At 39.1% G+C, this 25,767-nt stretch overlaps 1 protein-coding gene across 2 annotated transcripts in view; it reads right to left on the bottom strand.

The window, feature by feature from the left end:
- SH3RF2 (SH3 domain containing ring finger 2) overlaps positions 1–25,767 on the bottom strand; it is a 108,175-nt gene that overhangs the window by 35,256 nt on the left and 47,152 nt on the right. For both annotated transcript variants that reach the window (XM_058167668.1, XM_058167667.1), the window contains exons 3-5: positions 23,871–24,140; positions 19,319–19,414; positions 14,376–14,702 (exon numbers count right to left, since the gene is read on the bottom strand). In XM_058167668.1, coding sequence (XP_058023651.1) covers positions 14,376–14,702; positions 19,319–19,414; positions 23,871–24,140 — 693 coding nt within the window. The remainder of the gene's footprint in view (positions 1–14,375; positions 14,703–19,318; positions 19,415–23,870; positions 24,141–25,767) is intronic.

Genomic DNA, 25,767 nt, shown 5'->3' with positions numbered 1-25,767 from the left:
GTGTATTTTTATCTGGCTGTGAACCGCCCTGAGTCCTTCGGGAGAAGGGCGGTATAGAAATTTAAATAATAATAATAATAATAATAATAATAATAATAATAATAATAATAATAATAATAATATGCACGACGGGTGCGACGGGGGATCTTCTATTGGTCCATCAACAACCTCCAGTGTGATACTGCCCCATTGGAGCCGCATTATGGAGTACAAAGCAACAGAATAGTAACAGAGCACATCCATGAACACCAACTGGCAGTAAGAAGATGCTATGAAAACTCCTTAATTTCACAACACATGGACAGACTTAAACATAGTTTCAACTAGGAACTGTGAGCATCCTAGACCATCCTAAATCCAAAAAAGCTAATTCCTGGAAGCTCAGCACTCAGACATATTGGTCATTTACAGGCGCATAGAGATGAATCACATTTACACATTGTTCAAAAGAAACAATAAAGCAGCTCAAAAGGAACAAAAAGGTCTGAACATCTCCTCGCCCGCAATCAACATCCAGGTGAGCAGGGGTTAATATCAGGAGCAACACCAGACAAGTAATCAAGCAGTAAGCAAATACCCTAAAGGAACTACCAACTCAGACAAACAATCAAATATTAAAAACAACCTTAATCAAGGAGAAACAACACCCCCACCTCAGTGACAGGACAAGCTACTGTATATAAACATAGAGGAAATCCTACCCGTTTCTAACATTGAAGATGTTACCTAGCTGAGTAATGAAACATCGGCAAGAAAATAACCAAGTTCAGAGAGCATCAAGGATTCTACTGCCTGGGGAATAATCTAAAAATGCAAAGAGGGTAGCAAAGTAGCATTGCTTCTTTTTTTATTTTGTTCTTGTAACAGCTTCCTCCCCTCTCTGCCCTGATTATATTCCTCTGCAGCCTTCCCCAATGATATATTCACTGACTCACTTCCTAAAACAGGAATAGACATCTCTTACATTCATACAACCCCCAGGCTCTGTTTTGTGGCTTCAGAGTATTTAGGATTGGATTCAGAAATTCAATGGTCAGCCTCTTTGTTGCTATTTGCCACTAAACATCCTTCACAATTTAGAGCTCGCGGTACCAAGGACAAAAAAAGTGTGACTTTGAGAATGAAAATGGCTGCCTTCCCTTGAATGATGAGGTCCATGATTGGGGAGGGGGTTCTCTTTTAAAAGAGGTATAATTTTTACATCCCATCTCATCATAATGTGCATGTATGCAATGCATGTTATACTGGTTACTCATAAGTAATCCTTAAACCGTGGTGGTTAAGAAGGAACACTGCATTTCTAAATTATACAAGCAATGGCGATTCCTCATCCACAGAATTTGGGAGGATAAGAAGGTTCGAGACAATGCTGAGTTTCATTTCTAGCTCTCCTGTATTTAAACATCTCTTCTGTTGTTTAATTCACCAGGAAAAGATGGAACAAGACCTTGTGGTTGGATTCACCTGAAATTCTCTTTACCCAAGGCTGATAGCATCTGAACTCCTACAGTGCAACATTAACACGTAATTTCTTAAATTTATGTTCCGTGAGTTCATTAGTGCTTACCCCACAAGAATTGGGATTAGGACTGTCCCCCAATTTAATCCTACTCAGACTTTTGCAGATAAGAAACTGGTACGCAGGATGAGGTTGTCTCTTGTCTGCACAGGAGGATTAACTTAGCTTTCTGCCTCTCCCATGTTATTTATACCAATGCATAGTCACTATAGAAGAGAGAATAAAGCTGAGATGAAAAAGTATTCAAAGAATTAAATACAGCATTGTGTTGCCCATTACCCTAGGATTAAACAATTTTGGTTAATATAATTTTGTTGGGAATATACATATATAGACTTGAGCCCATTCCTTTTGAAAAAAAATTCCACAAGGCTGAAGTTCTAGGCAAGATTACTACTAGTTAATCCTATTAAAATGAGCATCTGCAATTTAAGCAGCATAGCATTCAATAGGCAGGATGTCACTAGTTATGATAAACATTGGGGCTTTCTAAAACAAAAGTGGCAAGTGGTAAATTAAAGTAAATATACTGTAGATTTCTTGGCTTTGAAATTAACTTGGTGTCTCATTTAAGTATTTACCCATCCTGGGCCTGCTTAGTTTTTTGAGATCAGCCAAAGTTGGGCTGCTAGTTAAATAGCAATGGAGGATCAAATTGGGTAAATAGATGGGATATCATTAGGAAATTTTAGAACTATAGGCTAATCTGGGAAGTTAAAAAAAAACCCTGAAAAGAAGACAGTTGCAAATAATTTGTATCTCATTGCCAAGAAAACTAAAGATCTAATTGAACTTGATTCAAGGGAGAGTTTAACAACTGATGTAATTGGTTTCCTACTAATGCAATGGTAGGAAATTTGGATGACTCTCTTAAGACAGTCTGAGGTTTTCTACTGGCTGTCAAGTAACAATTTCACCTTATATTAATCTGTCTCCTTTGACTTCCAGCTGGGAGAAGAGATGTGACAGCTGATCAAAGTAGGAGAATGCTCTAATAGGAAAACAAATGACACTTTTTAAGAGGTTACTCTTGAGATTTCTGAGTCTAGAGGAGAAATAAGGGAGTCACTCAGATGTGGGCTGCTCCAGTTCTGATTGGTTCAGGTGAACCGATAGTTCTGACCCGCGGCTGGGCCTGCCCTGGCGCTATTCCATCCTACATAATTGTTGTTTTTTCGATGCTGCGCTCATGCGCACGCACGCTCACATTTTCAGTTTTGGACGAACCAGTTGTTACAGTATGTGACGCCCACTGCTAGTGACAGGTCACTGCTAGTGTTAATTAAACAAAAGGACTGCCAAGGCCAAGGATTAAGAATTGATGAGATAACCTCCATCTCTTGAAAGAAGGATCTTCAGATTACAGTAATGAGATTGACAGATTTCTGGGCATTAGTGTTTCATTTTCAGGCATCTCTCCACAGCCAAAATCTACAGGAAGTTAAACATTTCCTTTTCAACAAAATCTAAATGAACATAATATTTTACATTTTTAACACAATATCCATGTGGAATGAGTACTGGGATGATGACAATTCATCTATCCCTTTCCGTGCATGTTTTATTCCAGGTTATTTTTAAAACACACCAGGGCGTAATTTGCATTTCTGAAAATAATGTTTGCATGAACTTATCTTTTGACCTTTGTTTATTATATATAATGCTGTTTTCCCATGAATTAGGGGGAGAAAATGGTACATACTGGGAAAGATGCTTGCAAAAATGCATGTGTCATGGAAACATGTTTACATTATTTTATAGCTGGAAAAATGCCTATGGATTTTTAAGTTGTTCAAAGTGCTGAGGAAATCAGATGGGACTTGAACAAATGCTAATAATACGGTGAGTAAATCAGACTGACTCCTTCATCCTTAGGCAGTTTGACTGGTAACTACATAAACAGGTTAGGATGCAAACAAGACAATGTGTAACATTGATACATTTCCTGGCCAGTAATTTGTTTTCTCTTTTTCACCTTTTTTGCATCCAATACATTCTTTTTATGGAATGAATCCTTGAATCATGCCTGTGAGTAGAGTCTCCATAAAGATGGATATTCAGGTGCACAACTTCATCTGTGTTAGGAAATTTTAGAACTATAGGCTAATCTGGGAAGTTTAAAAAACCCTGAAAAGAAGACAGTTGCAAATAATTTGTATCTCATTGCCAAGAAAACTAAAGATCTAATTGAACTTGATTCAAGGGAGAGTTTAACAACTGATGTAATTGGTTTCCTACTAATGCAATGGTAGGAAATTTGTACAGAGGTTCCTTGTATACAGTAGCTACTCCCTTCATCTCAAGAATAGAAGTTTTAGAGAATGTACCATCCAATGTATATCGATAAAAAAGTTAACCATATCACCAGTTTACTGCTAAACAGGTGTCTTATGGGGCCCCCACTTTGGTTGGGAAGACATGTAAAAACCATACAAGACACTGACATGCTGGAACATATCTTGTCTTATATGAAATAAATAATTAGTTTAGATTACGTTTCCCCCCCCCTCAACATGAAAAAGAAGTATCTACTCAAAATATAACATGTGAGAAGTGGCAGCTTAATATTAGAAAGGAGGTGAAAAGTGTAATTTGGAAGTGAGCCCACTGCGCAGAACCAGCACCTGCTTTGTCAAAAGTCCCACATTGCACAATCCAGATCGGGATTGTTCAGAATTAATCCCACTGAATTTACTCCATGCTAAGTGTTTATAAGATGCTATCTCTTCTAAATAGTTGCCAGGAACACTTCTTTTTCTAGAACAAAATGAACTCGGTGACAAGAATAAATGCGGAGCAGCCTTCCTTTTCAGAGGCAAAGCAAAGCAGCACAAGCTCCTTTCAACTCAACTCAAAGCTCCCAAAAACATGTCCTCATTTCAACTGCACCCATCAAGGTACTTTTACCTTCTTTTTTTAAAAAAATCCCTGTTTAGAAGTGCTTAGTAGTGCTAATCAGACACCTGGAGCTGCTATAAAGGAAAGAAGTAAAATGTTTTTTTTGTAAATGTATCAGTTATTAAAGCAACCATCCCCGACCCAAACAAAAATTAAGTCAAAACCAACCTTTCAAGAGATTCAAAGAAGCTCGTGCATTCTGGCTGGAGTCGGTGCCTTCAGTCTCCAGCTGTGCAGTTGGGAAAACTGAAAGGCTCATTGCTCATTTGAGAAGAAAAAACAATTTGCCCAGTCCACGCCCAAACCGGAGGAATGCATGAAAGGTCAAACATCACTTGAATGCCTCCAGGAGGTAAGCTTCCTTATTAACCTCAGAGGGAGCTGGCATTTGGAACTGGCATTCGGAGCTACCTGGATGAGTTTCACAATTCCTTTCCCTAAAAATGCGGCTTGGTTTTGGCAGCAACCCTGTGCTTAGAATCACAGCTTTGCAATAGGTAGAACTTCATCCGCTGAAGCTCTGTGTAGAGCGTAAAGCGGTTAAGAAGTGAGGATGGTCTGTATTGTAGGCTGTGCTTGGAATGTAGAGAAAAAGCTTTTAGTGTGCATCCATATGCACACCCAAGCACAAGAACACATTATGATCTTGTGACCCTTTTTGTAAGTAGAAGGTATTTTGAAGAGGTTAATCATAATAAATAATAGGTATTATGAGTGTTTCCTAAATTTTCCTTCCCTGTCCATAATCTTTCCTTACGGTCATATAAACACTAAATACAGTTTATTGATGTATTTATTTATTTATATTGACTGTTTTATTTTATATTTGATTTTTATATAAATTTATATTTTATTTTATATTGATGTATATTGACATTTATATTGACTGTTTCCCTATGACTATCATTAAGTGTGTACCTTATAATTCTTGACAAATGTATCTTTTCTTTTATGTACTCCGAGAGCGTATGCACCAAAACAAATTCTTTGTGTGTCCAATCACACTTGGCCAATAAAGAATTCTATTTGAAAACTAGATTCTGGACTGTTGCCTTGTGTCTCTTTGGAAGGCAGTTGATTTTATCCATTCATTTACCCATAAGATAGTATCAACCTCCCCAAATAATTCTGAGGGAGGAGAGGAGGAGGACCAATGACTCGGTGTAGCAATTTTCTCCATTACCTTCTACAAAGCATCTTGTTGTTAATCTATCTATCCCCAGAGGATTAAAAAAGCCAGCACTCTCAGACTCCAGACACATTTGCAACATTTAACTGAAGAGTTAGCCAGTCTCAGGAATCCCTTAATTCCTTCATAGTTTTGGATCTTGGAATGCTGCAGGTAAAGTTTACATTTTCTGTAACTTATCTTCCGAAATCACACTCCGTCTGAGGTCTGCAAATGTCTCATAACCTTCTGCAACACAAGTTTGTCTGTTCATTTGGTTATCTCCGCTCTCTTCTCAAATATGTGATTAGTTTATCTTCATTATCCTGTTGTGTTTGGCTCAGATATCACTATCTCTTACCATTAACAGCTTATCAATGTTTTTTTTAATTATTATTATAGTTGCCAGGAACACTTCTTTTTCTAGAACAAAATGAACTCGGTGACAAGAATAAATGCGGAGCAGCCTTCCTTTTCAGAGGCAAAGCAAAGCAGCGCAAGCTCCTTTCAACTCAACTCAAAGCTCCCAAAAACATGTCCTCATTTCAACTGCACCCATCACGGTACTTTTACCTTCTTTTTTTAAAAAAATCCCTGTTTAGAAGTGCTTAGTAGTGCTAATCAGACACCTGGAGCTGCTATAAAGGAAAGAAGTAAAATGTTTTTTTTTTTGTAAACTTATCAGTTATTAAAGCAACCATCCCCGACCCAAACAAAAATTAAGTCAAAACCAACCTTTCAAGAGACTCAAAGAAGCTCGTGCATTCTGGCTGGAGTCGGTGCCTTCAGTCTCCAGCTGTGCAGTTGGGAAAACTGAAAGGCTCATTGCTCATTTGAGAAGAAAAAACAATTTGCCCAGTCCACGCCCAAACCAGAGGAATGCATGAAAGGTCAAACATCACTTGAATGCCTCCAGGAGGTAAGCTTCCTTATTAACCTCAGAGGGAGCTGGCATTTGGAACTGGCATTCGGAGCTACCTGGATGAGTTTCACAATTCCTTTCCCTAAAAATGCGGCTTGGTTTTGGCAGCAACCCTGTGCTTAGAATCACAGCTTTGCAATAGGTAGAACTTCATCCGCTGAAGCTCTGTGTAGAGCGTAAAGCGGTTAAGAAGTGAGGATGGTCTGTATTGTAGGCTGTGCTTGGAATGTAGAGAAAAAGCTTTTAGTGTGCATCCATATGCACACCCAAGCACAAGAACACATTATGATCTTGTGACCCTTTTTGTAAGTAGAAGGTATTTTGAAGAGGTTAATCATAATAAATAATAGGTATTATGAGTGTTTCCTAAATTTTCCTTCCCTGTCCATAATCTTTCCTTACGGTCATATAAACACTAAATACAGTTTATTGATATATTTATTTATTTATATTGACTGTTTTATTTTATATTTGATTTTTATATAAATTTATATTTTATTTTATATTGATGTATATTGACATTTATATGGACTGTTTTCCTATGACTATCATTAAGTGTTGTATCTTATGATTCTTGACGAATGTATCTTTTCTTTTATGTACTCCGAAAGCGTATGCACCAAAACAAATTCCTTATGTGTCCAATCACACTTGGCCAATAAAGAATTCTATTTGAAAACTAGATTCTGGACTGTTGCCTTGTGTCTCTTTGGAAGGCAGTTGATTTTATCCATTCATTTACCCATAAGATAGTATCAACCTCCCCAAATAATTCTGAGGGAGGAGAGGAGGAGGGCCAATGACTCGGTATAGCAATTTTCTCCATTACCTTCTACAAAGCATCTTGTTGTTAATCTATCTATCCCCAGAGGATTAAAAAAGCCAGCACTCTCAGACTCCAGACACATTTGCAACATTTAACTGAAGAGTTAGCCAGTCTCAGGAATCCCTTAATCCTTTCATAGTTTTGGATCTTGGAATGCTGCAGATAATGTTTACATTTTCTGTAACTTATCTTCCGGAATCACACTCTGTCTGAGGTCTGCAAATGTCTCATAACCTTCTGCAACACAAGTTTGTCTGTTCATTTGGTTATCTCCGCTCTCTTCTCAAATATGTGATTAGTTTATCTTCATTATCCTGTTGTGTTTGGCTCAGATATCACTATCTCTTACCATTAACAGCTTATCAATGTTTTTTTTAATTATTATTATACTTGTCAGGCATCCCAAGGCTAGTGTCATCTTGTTTTCAAATGCCTTTTGATCAGAGAGAATGACCATTGTATTATTTAGAGGACATTATTTCTTAAAGATGATAAATGGCAATAAAGAGTCAGTCTCCAATTTCAGTATACCAGAAGGAATTATTTATATTATAATGACAAGATATAGGGAAATAGAAATAGCTATTGTAGTGGAATATGGTGTTGATATCAAGAAGGGAGGGGCTGCATTCCAGAGGACCAAGACTCATCTCTTGATTGGGAGAAAGAGAATGAAGAACCTTCCTCCCCAGAGATTCTCAAAGTATATTTTTAATGATGCAAGCAATCGCTGTAGTTTTGCAAGATAGTTCAAGAACAACAAAGGAAACTGCTCTGAAGTAACTCGTTCTTGGTTTTGGGGCCCTGACATTATTTCCATAAATATAAATAGATTTATTAGATATTTTCATAACTCTAAGAGCCAAAATATACACAAACAAAAATATATGCCTTGAAACTAAAGGCAACGTCTAGATAATCAAGCTAAAAAGGAAACAAAATGACCAGCACACATCCTCTCCACCAGCCCACACCCAGACAAGCAGGGATTAACACCAGACAAACAATCAAGCAGAGAATTTAAGGAACTACTAAGGAAAAAAACCACACACCTCACCAATATTGGGAGGGCAAGCCACTGTACATAAACAAGGAGCAAACCCCACATTCACTCACACTGATAATGTTACCTCATTGGGTATTGAAACATTGGCAAGTAAACAACAAACCTTTGAGAGGACCAAGGACTTCACAGTTCAACTCTGAGCTACACATATTCTTTTCTATTAGGATCTTTATACGGAATCATGTGGCATGATTAAGCTTGGAAATGATGTAAGTTACTGTATGCATTTAAGTAGTTTGCATCAAGATTAGCACAGCATAAAACTACAAGCTGCAATTGAAAAACAACAGGGAAATAGTTGAAAATTACCAGACAGATAACTGGTTAATATATGAAGGATATAAAAACAGGCAAACAAAGCGAGCATAAGCAAGGATATGTACACTATATATGCAAGTGAACAGCCCTGTGTCCTACAGATGGCATGTATCCCTATCTTATTTTATGGCTTGGAATCTCTGGACTATAGGAGGAGGTTTGGGGGAAGTTAAGGTGCAATCTAATATATACAGTTTAGCCCTTAAACCCTACAATCTTCCCAATTGGAATAATTATATATTGCCTCTTAATCCCTCCATCTCAAAACAAAAAACAAAACAAAGAAAGGACTTGGAGCGTGCAAACTCCGATGGTATTCTGGCATCATTTCTTACATTCTCAGCAGCCTCTGGCTGTAAGAAAATGGTGTGCCTTTATGCCGACTCTACAAGGAGCCTTAGAATATTATTTGTTTTCAGTAATGAGCTAACTTTCATTCTCTATTACTTGGTTTGTTAATATATCCTATATTAAGTATATTTACCCTAAGCATTACTCATTTATGGATTGGGAGCGATGACTAATTAAAAAGGCCTCTGGTGGCTCAGCAGACTAAGTCTGTCTGTTATTTACACAGCTGCTTGCAATTACTGCAAGTTCAAGTCCCACCAGGCCCAAGGTTGACGCAGCCTTCCATCCTTTATAAGGTAGGTAAAATGAGGACCCAGATTGTTGGGGGCAATAAAAAAGTTGACTTTGTATATAATATACAAATGGATGAAGACTATTGCTTAACACAGTGTAAGCCGCCCTGAGTCTTCGGAGAAGGGCAGGATATAAATTCAAATTAAAAAAAAAGGATTCATTTCCACTTTAAAGTAGTAGGACAAATGTTATGTTGAGGCAATGGCTGAGGAAACTGCTCCGAAACAACTGAGGGACAGAATATCTGGCTAACCTAATGCAGATGACTCAAATTCTACTAGTGTAATCAGATCTGCCTTCTGTGGCAACATACAAAAGCAACGTTTCTGTAGCAACATTTAACCAGGCAATCACCACTCAATGTGGAATTTCACTCAGTGGTAACTACCGTATCTATCTTCCTTCCATCCTTAATGGGCAATCTACTTGCTACTTGTATCCTCCAATCCTTCTTCCTCAACTCTTGGAAATAATCCCTTCAATTTCCACAGGTTCCATTTTTTAAGCAAAAGAATGCTCGGGAGTTGTCCTGGAACTTACGTTTCATTTCGGAAAATAGAAAAGATCAAATAGACCAATAAAGCAAAGAAAGTCTGAGGTCAATTGAGTTTGACCCTTGCTAACAATATGAAGTGGTTTGCCATTGTTCCCTTACAGGATTTATTTTTCTCCAGCTTCACACTTTAATGGACTCTTTGGGGTTTTCTGTTAATTTCTGAACAAATCTGAACACAGATCACAGCTCTGACAAACAAATGCTTCAGGCCATACTGGATTGGCTTGTTTCAAAGATCTTTTCTGTCTCTTTCCATGCTTCCATATTTTGCTGAGTAACAAATATGCAGGAAAAAAGGAATTAGTCCTTCATTTTTGTTCCTCCCTGACTCGGTAGTGGCTTTAAAGACTCATGAGGAGCAAACAAAATACCTTATTTTGGAAGAGACTTTGTGTCTTATAGTCAGGCTTAATGCTAGTGATTTACTTCTCTACATTTTACTGCTTGGTTTGATATATATCTCAACGCTCTTTAATCTTCATTAACATTGCCTGCTGGTTTTAAGAATTAAATCTCAGTGCTGATGCAGAAGAATGAGTAACCTTTGGGTTTGTTAATGTCACTGTTCATAGTCAAGTAAACTTTATACGTAGCTCCAAAAAGGTGAGCTGGTTCTGCAAGACTTAGAGAATATGTACGTGCAAAATGGTGTGTATAAAATACTATTTTGCTATTTTTGTCTGCACCTCTATAACTGGCTGGTTTGGTTCTGCAACCCAACAAGACAGACACAGACTTCAGAGGATAATTAGAACTGCAGAAAAAAAACAATTGCTACCAACCTGCCTTCCATTGAGGACCTGTATACTGCACGAGTCAAAAAGAGGGCTGTGAAAATATTTATCGCATCATGGACATAAACTGTTTCAACTCCTATCCTTAAAACGACACTACAGAGCACTGTACTCCTATCCTTAAAACGACACTACAGAGCACTGGAGACACAAGAACAGTTTTTTCCTAAACGCCATCACTCTACTAAAAATAATTTCAACACTGTCAAACAATATACTAAATCTACACTACTATTAATCTTCTCATCGTTCCCATCACCCATCTCCTTCCACTTATGACTGTATGACTATAACTTTGTTACTTGTATCCTTATGATTTATATTGATATTGATTGGTTCCTGATTGCTTATTTGTAGCCTATGACTATCATTAAGTGTTGTACCTTTATGAAGGTATCTTTTATGTACACTGAGAGCATATCCACCAATTTAAATTCCTTGTGTGTCCAATCACACTTGGCCAATAAAAAAAATCTATTCTATTCTATTCTATTCAGTGGTATTCAGTGGCCCGTTGACGTTTTGTAGAATTGGAAGGATAAACAAGTAGTAAAAATTCAGAATTCAGAACAATCTTAGTCATTTGTAATACTGGTCTTTTTAAATAAAATTCCAAATTAGAAACATAATAATTGATACCATTGACAAATGGCTCTTTCAACTAGAACATATTAATGCTTTAGCTGATAATTGTCCCTGAACATAGCTCACCAGGGAGCCTGGAGATTATAGGCATTAGCTATAAACCATCATGAAAAAATAATGACATCTATTCTGTGACATCACAATGCAAACTCCAGACATTCATTTATTGCATGCAAAAACCTACATCATTGGGTTTGCATTGTAACACTATAATGCATGTTTTTTCATTTGTCCCCTGCTTTTCTTACAGGTGCACATTGTTGGCATTTGTGTAAGCCACACATATATCACATAAGATTTTTTGTATTAGCCTGCTCTGAGTTAAGTAATTGTTTATTTGAATAGAATAGAATAGGATGTTTTTATTGGCTAAGTCTGATTGGACACAGAAGGAATTTGTCTTGGTGCATATGCTCTCAGTGTACATAAAAGAAAAGATACCTTCATCAAGAATTCTAAGGTACAACACTTAATGATAGTCATAGAGTACAAATAAGCAATCGGGAAACAATCAGTATCAATATAAATCGTAAGGATACAAGCAATCTGGGATTCTCTTTCCAAATAGATAATTAATACTTTCAAAACTAGCCATGCCTATCATTCTTTAGTTTAGACTATAATCCATGAACCCAAGCAAAGGAATGGGAATGACCCACATGGTCCCATCTCATCACTGCAGATTTTCAAGACCACCAATCCTATTCTTATGCAATTCCTAAAATGAATTAGGTAATTTTAGTATATAATGTGCTGATTCAGTGACCTAAGAACTAAGCAGATGGGTAGTATAATGGTTTAGGACATCTAACCAAAGAAATAAGCACATGATATGCTGATGGGTTATATTGACCCGTACTTTTTATTAGGACAAAAAAACAATAATTTTATAAACTCAGGAGATTGCCTTACAAATTATCTGATTTTATATAGCTTGTACAAAATTTCTTGATTAAGTTGGAAAATAGTGCATATACCATATTTTTCGGAGTAAAAAGACACACCTTTCCCCCCCCCAAAAAAGAGGGTGAAAATCTGGATACTTCGAATGTAGCCCCGCCCAGCTTCTCCAACGGAGGTTTCAGAGGCTGAAAAAAGCATCAGAAATGAAGCTTCGGACAAGAAGCCCCCAAACAGAGTTTCAGGAAAAAAAGCCTCCAAACAGAGCTTCAGGAAAAAACCCCAAACACAGCTTTAGAGGCTTTTTTCTGAAGCTCTGTTTCGGAGGCTTTCAGAGGCAGAAAAAAAAGCAAAATAAAAGCAAGGCACAGAGCTCACAACCAAGGAACCTGTTGCTAAAATTCACCTCTGGGAACAGCTGATTGGGGGGTATTCCGGGAGGCCAATCCACTTGCCTATCAGCTTTTTTCTTATTTTCCATCCCAAAAACTAAGGTGCGTCTTATACTCCAAAAATACGGTAGTTATGAAAAATATAGAACCATATACAATAGTTTTTCAAGTTTTCAAATAAATAAAACCATTCCTTGCAATATAGCATTTACTTAGATGAACTAAACTTTCTTAGAAATAGTATCTATTCTCTAGCATAGAGAAGGTTAAACCTCTTGCAGCCAATGGCCATGACCGTACAGCTGATTTTTGCAATCATTGTCCTATAGGGCATATCAGACATTAATAAATCTGTTCATTTTGTTGCAGATTTCTGACATTTACAGTACTTGGATTTTTCCCTGCAGAAAATCATAAAATGATGCACTCATTATTTATCAGTTTGCAGATAAATTTTGGTGCTACTGTGTAAGGGCCCAAACCACTAAAAAAGGACAGAGAGTTGTGGACTAGATGTAGTGGGCCCTCTTTGGCTCTAGAAAGTTTCTGGGATTAGGATTACTGCCCTGGCTGTTTATTCCACCAATAGATGACGATCTGTATTGGCATTTCATTTTCATTTTCAATTTTTCGTTCATTAAAAAAATATCTGGTTTTGTTTTTCGGCTTTATTAAACTATGTGACTTCATTTCAATCCCTTTAATTGCCTTTATGTTTACCATTTCAAACACTTTAAGTTGGAAAGAATGCCCACAAGTTTTACAGATGAAAATTAAACGTGATGCATAAACTTTGGTGAAGACTAAATTAAATTACAACAATGAACTATACCTGGGGCCTCATTTGAGATCCGATGAATTGGCCCCAGCTTGTACAGCAGAGCACGAGAGAGAATTTTTTTTAGAAACCAGAATTAATCCCTCCTTCTGTGGCAGATAAAGTTTGTTTTTCAATTCGCTGCCTGGTAAGCAAAACCACATCCTTAGAGCACCTACTCTTAAGTTAAGTTAACTTAAGTTTACTTTATTGTCATTGCACCTTGTACAATTAAATTAATTGCCAACTTCAGTGTATATTATAACTATAAAAATAAAACACAAACACACATCTTTCACAATCTATACAATTGAATTGCAAACCCCTGATATTGCATTAGTAGAATTCAATATAGTTACTGCCCTGGGATAGAAGCTGTTTTTCAGTCTATTTGTCCTTGTTTTTATTATCCTGTACCATCTGCCAGATGGTAAAAGTTCAAAAAAAGGGTGCCCAGGATGAGATGGATCTTTAAGAATGTTTTGAACTTTCTTAAGGCAGCGGGAGCTATAAAGCTCTTCCAAAGATAGGAGAGGACAACCAATTAATAGCAATAGCACATAGACTTATATACTGCTTCATAGTGCTTTACAGCCCCCTCTAAGCGGTTTACAGAGTCAACATATTGCCTCCAACAATCTGGGTCCTCATTTTACCCACCTCAGAAGGATGGAAAGCTGAGTCAACTTTGAGCTGGTGAGATTTGAACTGCCGAGCTGCAGTTTACCGTCAGCTGAAATAGCCTGCAGTACTGCATTCTAACCACTGTGCCACCTCAACTCTTTTTAAGTCTATTGTTTATTCACTTACCTTTTCCTTACGAGCAGCATGCAATAGAGATAATTGAGTGGACGGGGGGAGAAAGAACAAAATCATGAAAGAAAAGGAAAAAAACAACAATGCATTTACCTGGTCTGGTATGTTATATGGGGCTTCTAATTTCTCTTGGTGCTTTGCAGTCACGCAAGGGTTGCTAGAACTGATGAGCACAGGAGAGCTAATATCCAAAGTCTGCCTTCCTGTAGGTGAATGGACCATCCTGTTGAGGGTGTTGAGGGCAGTTGTAATAGAGAACTGTCTCATGGTCTTCCTTCTAGATTCAGATCCTTTGCAGAAAGTGGGTGACTCTACACCTTTTGATCTAGGTAAGAACCTTTGTAAAGGAGAAGCACATTTCAGGGGAGAAGACTGGTAACTTTTGCTCCTCTGAAGAAGTTGCTGTGCTGTTGTATTTGGCTGGAAAAGGAACAGGAGGGAAAAAAGAGATGTGACTTTGTTGATAGCAACCCAAAGCTTTTAAGTTGCAGAACTGAAACTCCAGGAATGGCTTGAATAGATATCTCTAGCAACATGCTAACGTGTGTAGAATGGCATTACTGACTGGGTCTACAAATGCTGCCAAGAGTTAACAGTCTTATTGATGTTTTACCAAATTTGCAAAGCCCTTCAACTCTCTAGTGATGCTGAGTGGCATACAACAGTTTAAAAAATTGAATTAACAGTAACAATAAGTATTATTAACAGTAAGTAGTAAGTAAATAAGTATTAACAGTATTATTATTAATAATAATAATAATAATAATAATAATAATAATAATAATAATAATAATAATAATAATAATAATAATAATAATAATAAAGGAGGATAGTGAAACACTCAAGAAGAATAAAACTAACACCCTCTTAATGTATATCATTCTCAGAAAGTGCCACCATACCATTTAACCCAGAGCATTTGAGGGCTAGTCTGAATGAGGCCAAGGCGGGGGGGGGGGGGACATACAAATCTAGGGTGTGTCTGCTGCTGTTTCATAGAACAGGAGTTGTGACAGAGAAAGATCACCTTCTAAGTTCCATCAGGTGGCAGAATTTAATCTATAGGACCTGAAACATACCAATTCTGTTGAAATGAACAAGACGGGCAGAAATGTAGGAGACAGATGATTTCTTGATAATGAGCCCTTATGACCTGAAGGTGATACCCAGCACCTTCAGTACCTGTAAACTTACAGATGACCACCGTAGTCATACAACAGAAATGTGTACATCAGTAGTGTTGTTTTTTTTTGGAATTTATATCCTGCCCTTCTCTGAAGACTCAGGGCGGCTTACATTGTGTTAAGCAATAGTCTCATCCATTTGGATATTATATACAAAGTTAACTTTTATTGCCCCCAACAATCTGGGTCCTCATTTTACCTACCTTATAAAGGATGGAAGGCTGAGTCAACCTTGGGCCTGGTGGGACTTGAACTTGAACTTGCAGTAATTGCAGTAATTGCAAGCAGCTGTGTTAATAACAGACTGCATTAGTCTGTTGAGCCACCAGAGGCCCAACCGGATTGCTACCGGTTCTCCCCAGTTTGCAAGAACCGATAGTAAACATTCTGAGTAGTTTGGAGAACCGGTAGTAAAAATTCTGCCTCGCCCTGCCCCCAATCTATTGCTGCCTCCTGACTCCCAGCTGATCGGCTAGAAGGAAAAAATCAAGATTCACTTGTCGAAGAAGAGAAAAAAAAAAGACACCATCCCTTTAAATTGAGAAGCCAAAAAGCCTTTCCACTGATCGGCTCACTTCTCAGCCAGGAGATCGCTTGGCAAAGAAGTGGGGGAAATGCTGTCGTTTTAAATTGACAGAGCGGCTAGAAGCTCTTTTCTGGGTCAGCTGAACAACAAATTGGATAAGAGGAGGAATTCTTATATGGTTCAGTGTTTTTGAAGTTTTGGGGTTTGTGCAACATGGGCTTTGTGTTTCTAAAAAGGTTTGGGCGATTTCCATTGTGAAGTATCCTGTCTTGAATGAGTTTTCTGCCTGCTTGTAAATGGAGCCGAACTTCCGGCTTCCACTTTATATTATCTGTAAGCACCGGTAGCTGTTTTCTGCTTACAAAGTTTCCTTTATGCAGCTGGCAGGAATGTGGAATTCCAGGCAGGTTCCTTGCTAGCAGCTTGATTATTCCTTAATTATCTGGGATATTTTATTTAGGAAATGAAGAGGGGGGAGTTTGATTCCTTCCCAGAACAGATTAGTGGGGTGGGGAGGAAATGGAATTTTGAAGTAACCTTCCCTGGAGTGGGGAAGAATGGGGATTTTAGGCTTGCTGTCAAACATCAGCCATAATACTAATGATTGTTTTGAACAATATGCAGGTTGTATTACATGAATGGCTATTTTATATGTGAAATTATGACTGAAACCTATATAGGTTCACACTGTCAGGAAGTTTGTCCTTAGTTTTAGGTTGCTTCTCTCTTTGTTGAGTTTCCATCCATTGCTTCTTGTTTTGCCTTCTGGTGCTTTGGAAAATACTTCCCCCCCTTCTTTCTTTCTTTCTAGCAGCCTCTTAAAAGATTGTTGCCTATCACACTCTTGGGCAAAGCATGTGAGCCATTTCCTCTTTTCAGTGGTCCCTGAAAGTGCATCTATAGCAGAGGTCTCTAACCTTGGCCACTTTAAGACTTTAAGGCAGCAAAGCTGGCTGAGGAATTCTGGGAGTTGAAGTCCATAAATCTTAAAGTGGCCAAGTTTGGAGACCCCTAGTCTATGGTTACGACCTTTAAAGTGCTCCATGGCTTAGGGCCTGGGTACTTACGGGACCGCCTGCTGTTACCTCATGCCTCCCACCGACTCGTACGCTCTCACAGAGAGGGACTTCTCAGGGTGCTGTCCGCCATTGGCGGCCCCCAGGGGAAGGTCCTTCTCTGTGGGGGCTCCCACACTCTGGAACGAGCTTCCCCCGGGTTTACGCCAAATACCTGACCTTCGGACCTTCCGCCGCGAACTGAAGACACATCTTTTCATTCGCGCGGGGCTGGCTTGAATTTTATTGGTTTTTTAAATTTTCTTAAATTTTAATATCAATTTTAAACGGGATTTTAGTTTTTTATATATTTTAAAGTTTCGGGCTAATTATAATAAGTTTTTTAATTTACATTTTAAACTGTACATTGTATTGTCTTTTTTACTTCTGCCTGTACACCGCCCTGAGTCCTTCGGGAGAAGGGCGGTATAAAAGTCAAATAAAATAAATAAATAAATAAATAAATAGTATATAGATAATAAAGTTGAAAAAAGGTGAACAACATTTTTGCAGAACTATAGATACGTTGAGGCTGGGTGTGACAAGGAATGGCTGGGAGGGGAGGAGCCAGGCAAGGTACCCCTTGACATGAGAGACATTGAGTTGGCCATGCCTACCCAGTCACATGACCATCAAGCCACACCCACTGTCACATAACCATCAAGCCACATCCACAAAATAAGCCACACCCACAGAACTGGTAGTAAAAAAAATTAGAACCCACCCCTGGTGTACATGGATGTACCATCACGTGCTTATGGTGGACCAGCTGAAGCTTCTGAATGGCTTTCAAAGATAACCTGACACTGTGTGGAGGATTTCCCAGTCCAGAAACAGGCAATTGTGGAAAAGATAAATCAGTGTGAAGGCCTTCCTGGCTACTACTATCTATGCTTCAGCAGCAGCTATAAGTTCAGGAAAACTCCCAAATGGTGCATTAACTTTGAATGGAGAAGTGGAAACCCTTTTGGAATTAAAGATAGCAAAGTTCTGTATGATCCTAAGATCCACAGCCACTCAATCTTATTAGTGGTGAGCTTCAGTCTGTCTACACACACACACTTACAGACACATACCAGTGGTGGGTTGTCCCTGGTTCAGACCGGTTCTATAGAACTGGTAGTAAAACCACTGGGAGGCTCTGCCCACTGACCTAGACATCATCAAAAGCAATCTATGCATGCACAGAAGCTTCTGTGCATGCACGATGTGTGGGCACGATGCGAACTGGTAGTAAAGATAAGTAGAACCCACCCCTGACACATACATATACCCTGATGAGTCCATTATTACCAGCCTTAGTTCCTTTAGAAACCTTAGCTATACACAGAATACAAGCCAAGGTGGTACAGTGGTTAGAGTGCAATATTGCAGGCTACTTCAGCTGACTGCTAGCTGTAGTTTGGCAGTTCAAATCTCACCGGTTCAAGGTTGACTCAGCCATCCATCCTTCCGAGGTCGATAAATGAGGACCCAGATTGTTGGGGCCAATATGCTGAGTCTGTAAGTATTATTGCTATTACTATATACTCTAAACCAGGAGTGTCAAACTGGTGGCCCACAGGCTGGATGTGTCACATGCAAGCCACACCAGTGGTGGGTTGCTACCGGTTCTCCCTGGTTCAGGCAAACTGGTAGTAGCGGTGGCGGGAGGCTCTGCCCATCCGCCCAGATGTCATCAAATACAGTCCGTGCATCTGGAGAAGCTTCTGTGCATGTGCAGAAGTGGTGTGCGAGAGCGAAGGATAAACTGGTAGCAAAGGTAAGTAAAACCCACCCCTGGGCCACACCCACCCCAGCTCCACAAAGGGGAAAAATGTTGTGACGTCATGTGATGGCAATGTGACTCCTCAGGTTTGACACCTGTGCCCTAAACTTTTAAAGGCAAGATTGTTTTGTCCTACTCACTACTTCCAATTCCTGACTAGTGAGGCTTTCGATTGCTCTTAATTTCCTGTTGTCTGTCAATTGATGGGTATGTTAGCTTTCTTCAAACCAGGGGTCTCCAACCTTGGCAATTTTAAGGCTTGTGGATTTCAATTCCCAGAATTCCTCAGCTGAGGGACTCTGGGAGTTGAAGTCCACAAGCCTTAAAGTTGCCAAGGTTAGAGACCCCTGGCTTAAAGAACCATCTGATAGATTCCAAGGAGAGCTTTTTCTCTTCTCAAGACTGAAAGTGCAAGCCATGATCAAATGTGCTGACAAGGAACATTCTCTGAGATTGTGCGGTGTAGATGTATATTCATAGAATGTTCAATAAATTGTTCTTACCTCCACAAACAAGATGGGAAAAATTCCTGTTCTGTCACCCAACTTTCCTTCTGCCCAATTCTCATCCATTTGACTGATCATGGTGATTATATCACCCTGAAAGATAATAATCATAGATAGTAACCAGGATAGTTGTTTAGTCTTGATAGCATTTTAACATATATGTATAAAGTGAAAGAACATTTGAGCATTTCAGCACATCACATGCCTCAATATTTTATCATAAACAAGACAGATTGGGTGGGGAGGAGGTAAAGGTTCGTTGTCTGAGCTTGTGGGTTGGTTTCTGAATATTTTGTTACCTGGTTAGGTAACATCTTCAGCAGAGTTTGGGGGATATCACTGTCAGCGTTCTTCTGTTTATAAGGGTTTCAGGTGTGGGTGTGTCAAATGAGGCTCTTGTAATGGGTCTTGTAATGGGTAGTGGAAGACTTGTGATAGGTCTTGTGCTGTCTCTGGTTGGTTATGCAGTTGATTTGGATTTTGAAGGGTTTATAGATAGATTTAGCTGTCACCTGAATGAATGGAAAATGAATACAAGGAAAGATGGTGAAGCAGAAGCTACTTGGATGTGAGTAAAAAGATTGTGGTATAGAGCAGGGGTCTCCAAACTGGCTGAGGAACTCTGAGAGTTGAAGTCCACAAGTCTTAAAGGGATCAAGGTTGGAGACCCCTGGCATAGAGTGCTGTAGAAGTATGTGGAGTTATTCTATGGAAAACCGGACAAAGGTTGCATGGTGATATGATGAAATAAAAGAGAATGGTTAATGAAAAATGAGAATGAAGGAAAGATATCACAAGCACACATACTCAAAGACAGACAGAGAGAGAGAATGTAATGAGAGAAAAATAGAAATAGTTAAGATTTAAAGATGCAGAGAAAATGCACAATGATTCTGATGAAAATTAAAACAAATATTTTTGAAATGTGCGAGGAAGTCTAAACCAAGATGTTTGTCAGAAGGTAAGGAAAAAGTAATGAAATGATTTGTGAGGAAGCTGAAGTGAGTTAAATACGGAAGGGACTATTGTAAAGATTTGTGTGGGATCAATTTTGTATGTTGAAAGGGTAGAACTGAAATAAATGAAATCCATATTAATATTTCAGACAAAAATGTTGAAATGGATGTCATACAGGTAGTCTTCCACATACGACCACAACTGAGCCCAAATTCTGCCCACAATTGAGCCCAAAATTTGTGTAGCTAAGCAAGACATTTTGTTAAGTGAGTTTTGCCTCATTTTACAACCTTTCTTGCCACAGTTGTTAAGCAAATCACTGCAACTGTAAAGTTAGTAACATGGGTTGTTAAATGAATCTGGCTTCCCCATTGACTTTGCTTGTCAGAAGGTTGCATAGGTGACCACAAGACCTGGTGACACTGCAAAGTCCTAAATATGAGTCAGTTGCTGAATTTTGATGACGTGAGCATGGGGATGCGGCAACAGTCGTAAGTGTGAAATAAATAATAATTTAGTGCCATTTTTTTCAGTTGCATTGTAACTTCATATGGTCACTAAATGAACTGTTGTAAGTCAAGGACTACCTGTATTGTGATAAGGGAAAAAATTGTAAGGCTACAGTTAGAAATAGTGTAACTGGAATATGCTAAAATACAGATATTTTGCTTGTGGAATAGATGTGTGATTTGTTTAATGTGCATGTGAAGACTGTATCTTCTGAAAATTGATAGTATGGTAATATTTTTTTACTAATAAACCTTGGCAGTGGCAGGGCAAACCACTTTTCATCGCCTACCAATCTGTCCTCAGCCTTAAGTTGTGGTAATACATTTCCTTCTTTCGCTCAAATGACAAGAGCTTTACATGAACCCCCAAATCCCAGCATTCTAACAGAGGTGTAGAAAAGCAGATGAGCTTTGTCTCCAGCAACGTTTTTTAAAAAGGGAAAAGACCCCGAACCAGATGGCATGCAATCCAGACCATGTTTGCAGTGACCAAAATAAATTGCCTCTCTCTGTGATTCCTCATTGTGCATGCAGTGATGTAGAAAGACTCTTTTTTAAAATAGTGTTTATATTGAGGAAATGAGCAGCAGCAGATGCGGCAGTGAAAGCTGGCACTCACAGCTGGCTCTTCCAGGTCTCAGGCAATGATCACAACTGGCTTTTCAGAACCATGTTGCTGTAGTTCTCTCACAAGCCAGCTCCACTGTACTCTCAATGCAGTAATACAGGAAGATGCTTAAATGTAGCCTGGTCTCATTATTTACTTTGTCCACTATATCTGAAATAGAAACCTTGCTCCTCCTTTCTTTTTGGGCACATTGTTATTCTACCTTGCAATGTGCATCTTTTGTCGGCTCCCTGATGCTATAGGTACAGTGGTGGGTTTCAATTTTTTTTACTATCGGTTCTGTGGGTGTGGCTTGGTGGGCTGGGCGTGGCATTGCTTGGTGGGCGTGGCTTGGTGGCGTGGCAAGGGAAGGATACTGTAAAATCTCCATTCCCACCCCACTCCAGGGGAAGGTTACTATAAAATCCCCATTTCCTCCCGATCAGCTGGAACTTGTGAGGCAGAGAATAGATGGAGGCAGGGCCAGTCAGAATTTTTACTACCGGTTCTCCGAACTATTCAAAATTTCCGCTACCGGTTCTCCAGAACTGGTCAGAACCTGCTGAAACCCACCTCTGCTTAGGTGGCCATGTTATTTTATGCTTACTATGAGCAATGGAACAACAGAGATATTCACAGGATAAATATAGTGTGCTTTAGAGGAATGGAATTGAGGATTCTTTGATGCCTAGTATTCTGTTTTTTTCACTGGAGATTTATAGCATCTTCTAGCATAACCCAACCATGACTTTGGCAATAAAAAGCCTGCCTCGTTACTGTTCTATCAGCACAGAGATGGTTGGGTGGTACTACAAGATGCTAGATATCACTAGCATCTGTTTTCTGATGTACGCTGTAAACCATTTTCCTTCAATGTTTCATTTGACACATTGCTTGCAAGGCTCTTACGTTCGCTGTGCTGAAACCTATACTATTATTGTATATTATCAACATGAAATCTACCCAGGCTATAATATTACAAGGCTAAAGATCAAGCTAAATCTAATGTGGTAAATATAAATTGCTGGCAAGGAGCAGTTGGCTACAGTTGTGGTTCTATTTAATTGTTTAGATTGGAAGGGAACAGCATTTTGATATGCAGAGAGGCAGTCATGTCATTCATTTGCATCACAGAGTTGGCCAGTGGGCTGCTGCAGGATGACAATCAGCATTTCTGCACCAGCAATTTATAGTGTCATCCAACCATTACTGTGGCAATATATCACAGATGCGGACAGGTTTCATCTCACCACAGCAATAGTTGGGTGGCACAATAAATCATCAGTGAGAAAAGTTCTTTGTTCCTGTCTCTGCAAACTGGTTTGCCAAATGTAGTAGAATCTGTTTGCCAATCTCTGTAAGAAATATAGAAGGAAAAAATAGAGTGGGAATTAACAAAGACTAGCTTAAGAAAACTATTACAAGAATGAAGAGATGAATACAACACATTGGGGACCTGCTGCTGCTGCAGCTGCTGTTGATAGTTATGTGAGAAGAAGAAATCTTCTTAAGATTTGAGAGCTTTCAGGAAGGAAATTCACTTGGGTCCTTTAGTAGTACACTTAATGAGAAAACAATTGCAAAATATGCGATATATTCCTCATATATCTTGTGTCCCAACAGAAACATCGAAATAATACCCTGTTCCTACTGCCTACTGATGCCTGATCAAAGAAGAAAGATCCCAGGTAGCAGGAGTGGGTAGAGCTGTGACACATAAAGGTGGTAGATCTATTGAAGAGATTTGTTTGGTGGTTCACCCTGTGGAGGAAAATACTCAACTGACAGAATTGTTTTATTTTATTGTCTCCTACTTTGAGTTTACTTGAAATGAAAAGTAGACTTTGCTTCAAAATAAATAAATACTTAAATAGAGACACGGTTACCAAAAATGTAGCTCACCATTACTGTACACCCGGGGCGTCAAACTCGATTTCATTGAGGCTCGTATCAGGGTTGTGTTTGACGCGGGGGGGGGGGGCGCGGGCTGGTGTGGGAGTGGTCAGTTCGATGTCACTTGTGTCAGGGGCGAGTGCTCTGCCAGCAAAAATAGGCTCCCAATCTCCATTTTTGGCTGGGACGGCCTCCTGCAACCCTCTGTCAGCGAAAACAGAGTTCGGGTGCCCGCCTGAGCTCCATTTTCACTGGCAGAGGGTTGCAGGAGGCTGTCCCAAATGAAAACAGAGATTGGAAGACTGTTTTTACTGGCAGAGGCACTGCGGGCCAGTCCTTCTCTGTTTCCAGAGTGGCCTTGTGGGCCAGATCTAAGCATCCCGTGGGCTGGATCTGGCCTGTGGGCCTTGGGTTTGACACCCCTGCTGTACACCTTAAAATCTAGGAAAGGATTGATGAAGTAGGCATGTCCCCTGTACTGATTCATTTCAATGTTTTTCCATATCATCAAATACATGTCGTAAGTGTAACTGGGCCTTCTTAAATTAGTTTTTCAGTTTTGCTGGGTGGGTACTGGACTTACCTTATGAAAAGATAGGCAATCTGGTTTTTCATTTTTATTCTTGGACTTCAGATTAAAATTATATAGTGCTCGACACAGTGGTGGCGGCTGCGGCAACTGTTTGATAATTTGCACAGCGTTTGTGGGAAAAACTCCGCTGACCCTATTGATTTCTCCTAGATACCAGTTTTCATCCAGCTGACGGTACAATGTAATGATGTCTCCTTTGTTGAATCTCAGTTCTCCAGGATTTTGTCCTCTGTAGCTGTATAAGGCTTTAGCCCGGGGAACCTTCATATAAAGGAAAATGAGAAATGAGTCAGTTTATGAGAAAGTTCTCTAATGGTAACAGGGTAACATATTTCCAAATAGAACTGAAGCTTTAATTTCACTCAGTAGAATAGAATAGAATAGAATAGAATAGAATAGAATAGAATAGAATAGAATAGAATAGAATAGAATAGAATTCTTTATTGGCCAAGTGTGATTGGACACACAAGGAATTTACCTTGGTGCATATGCTCTCAGTATATATAAAAGAAAAGATACATTTGTCAAGAATCATAAGGTACAACACTTAATGATAGTCATAGGGAAACAGTCAATATAAATCTTAAGGATACCAGCAACAAGGTTACAGTCATACAGTCATAAGTGGGAGGAGATGGGTGATAGGAACAATGAGAAGATTAATAGTAATGCAGACTTAGTAACTAGTTTGACAGTCTTGAGGGAATTATTTGTTTAGCAGAGTGATGCCCATTTCTCTTTCTCGCCACTGTGATCATTGGAAGTTAAAATGTCAAAACTGAATTGTGCCATAAAATTTTTCTGGGTTCAATATTTTATTTCCTCATCTCCAAGAATTTAAATAATAACAAAGTAAAGAGGAAGGGGAGGGAGAAAAAGCAAAGAGGTCAGTGCAATACTAAAACATCTTCCAGTGGGTAGGAATTACTGGGCGGGATGGGAAATTTTAATCTTAGTGCTGCAAGCTCTGCACTTTTAGTTGAAGGTTATGACTCCTCTTGTTGATTCACAGCCTTTGCATACTACTTTGCACAGACCAAGGCCAAATAAAAGCTACCAGCTTTCCTGTTGATTATGTAGAACTTGAATATTCCTTCTGATGCTTTCTAGTGCACACAGAGCTTCCTTCCATGGAAGTGAAGTTATTGTGAAGGGAGGGCATATCCTACTGAACTGAAGGCTTCTTGCTTCCAAAGGATGCTTAAGGTAGAGCACCAAAGCTAATTGGCTCAATTCAATTCAGGAATTCAATTTCTTGTAGCAGCACTAAAAGGAGATCCGGCACTAACAAAGTCTTCCAGATAAGACAGGTCAGAACAAATCAGACTTTCTTTTTTGGAACCATCACCTGCTAGTTACAATACAACTTCTAAAGTTAACCTCCCTGGAGAAGGAAAGTGCCTGCAATCAGCTTGCAAGCTTGGCTGTTCTTTCCTCCTGAAACTCACTTGTCTTCATTTGTAGATGCTGTTTCCAAAAAATTCTGTAAGAATACAGTAACTAAAATCTGCTGCCTAGAATTCATATATTGGGTGAAGTGTGAGATGTAGTTGCTAATGCCAATTCCCAGCTTTAAAAGGGCTAAGTTTGTTCTGTTGGGTTACTGAAATTTCATTCTTCTCAGATGCATCTGCTGATACAAGGAGACCTTCCCAAGGCTGTTTAATTCTGAGCATCAGCTGAAGAAGCCATGGGCATTCTGGCTAACTTGTTTTCTAGAAGTTCTCTATGAGCATTTGCAGAAAGAGACTGCTGACCACTAGGTACCAGAGGGACAGCGCTTCAGTCTTGTTAGGTCTACCTTCTTTTTACTAGCAGCTGGCCAAAAAATAATGATATGGGCAGAACGGATAATATCAGCTGCACCTCATAAGCCTTACAATGGGAT

The sequence above is a fragment of the Ahaetulla prasina genome, chromosome 2 (genome assembly GCF_028640845.1).
Source record: "Ahaetulla prasina isolate Xishuangbanna chromosome 2, ASM2864084v1, whole genome shotgun sequence".
NCBI lineage: Eukaryota > Metazoa > Chordata > Lepidosauria > Squamata > Colubridae > Ahaetulla > Ahaetulla prasina.
Note: the sequence above shows the minus strand (reverse complement) of the source record. Positions and strands in the feature narration are given on the sequence as shown.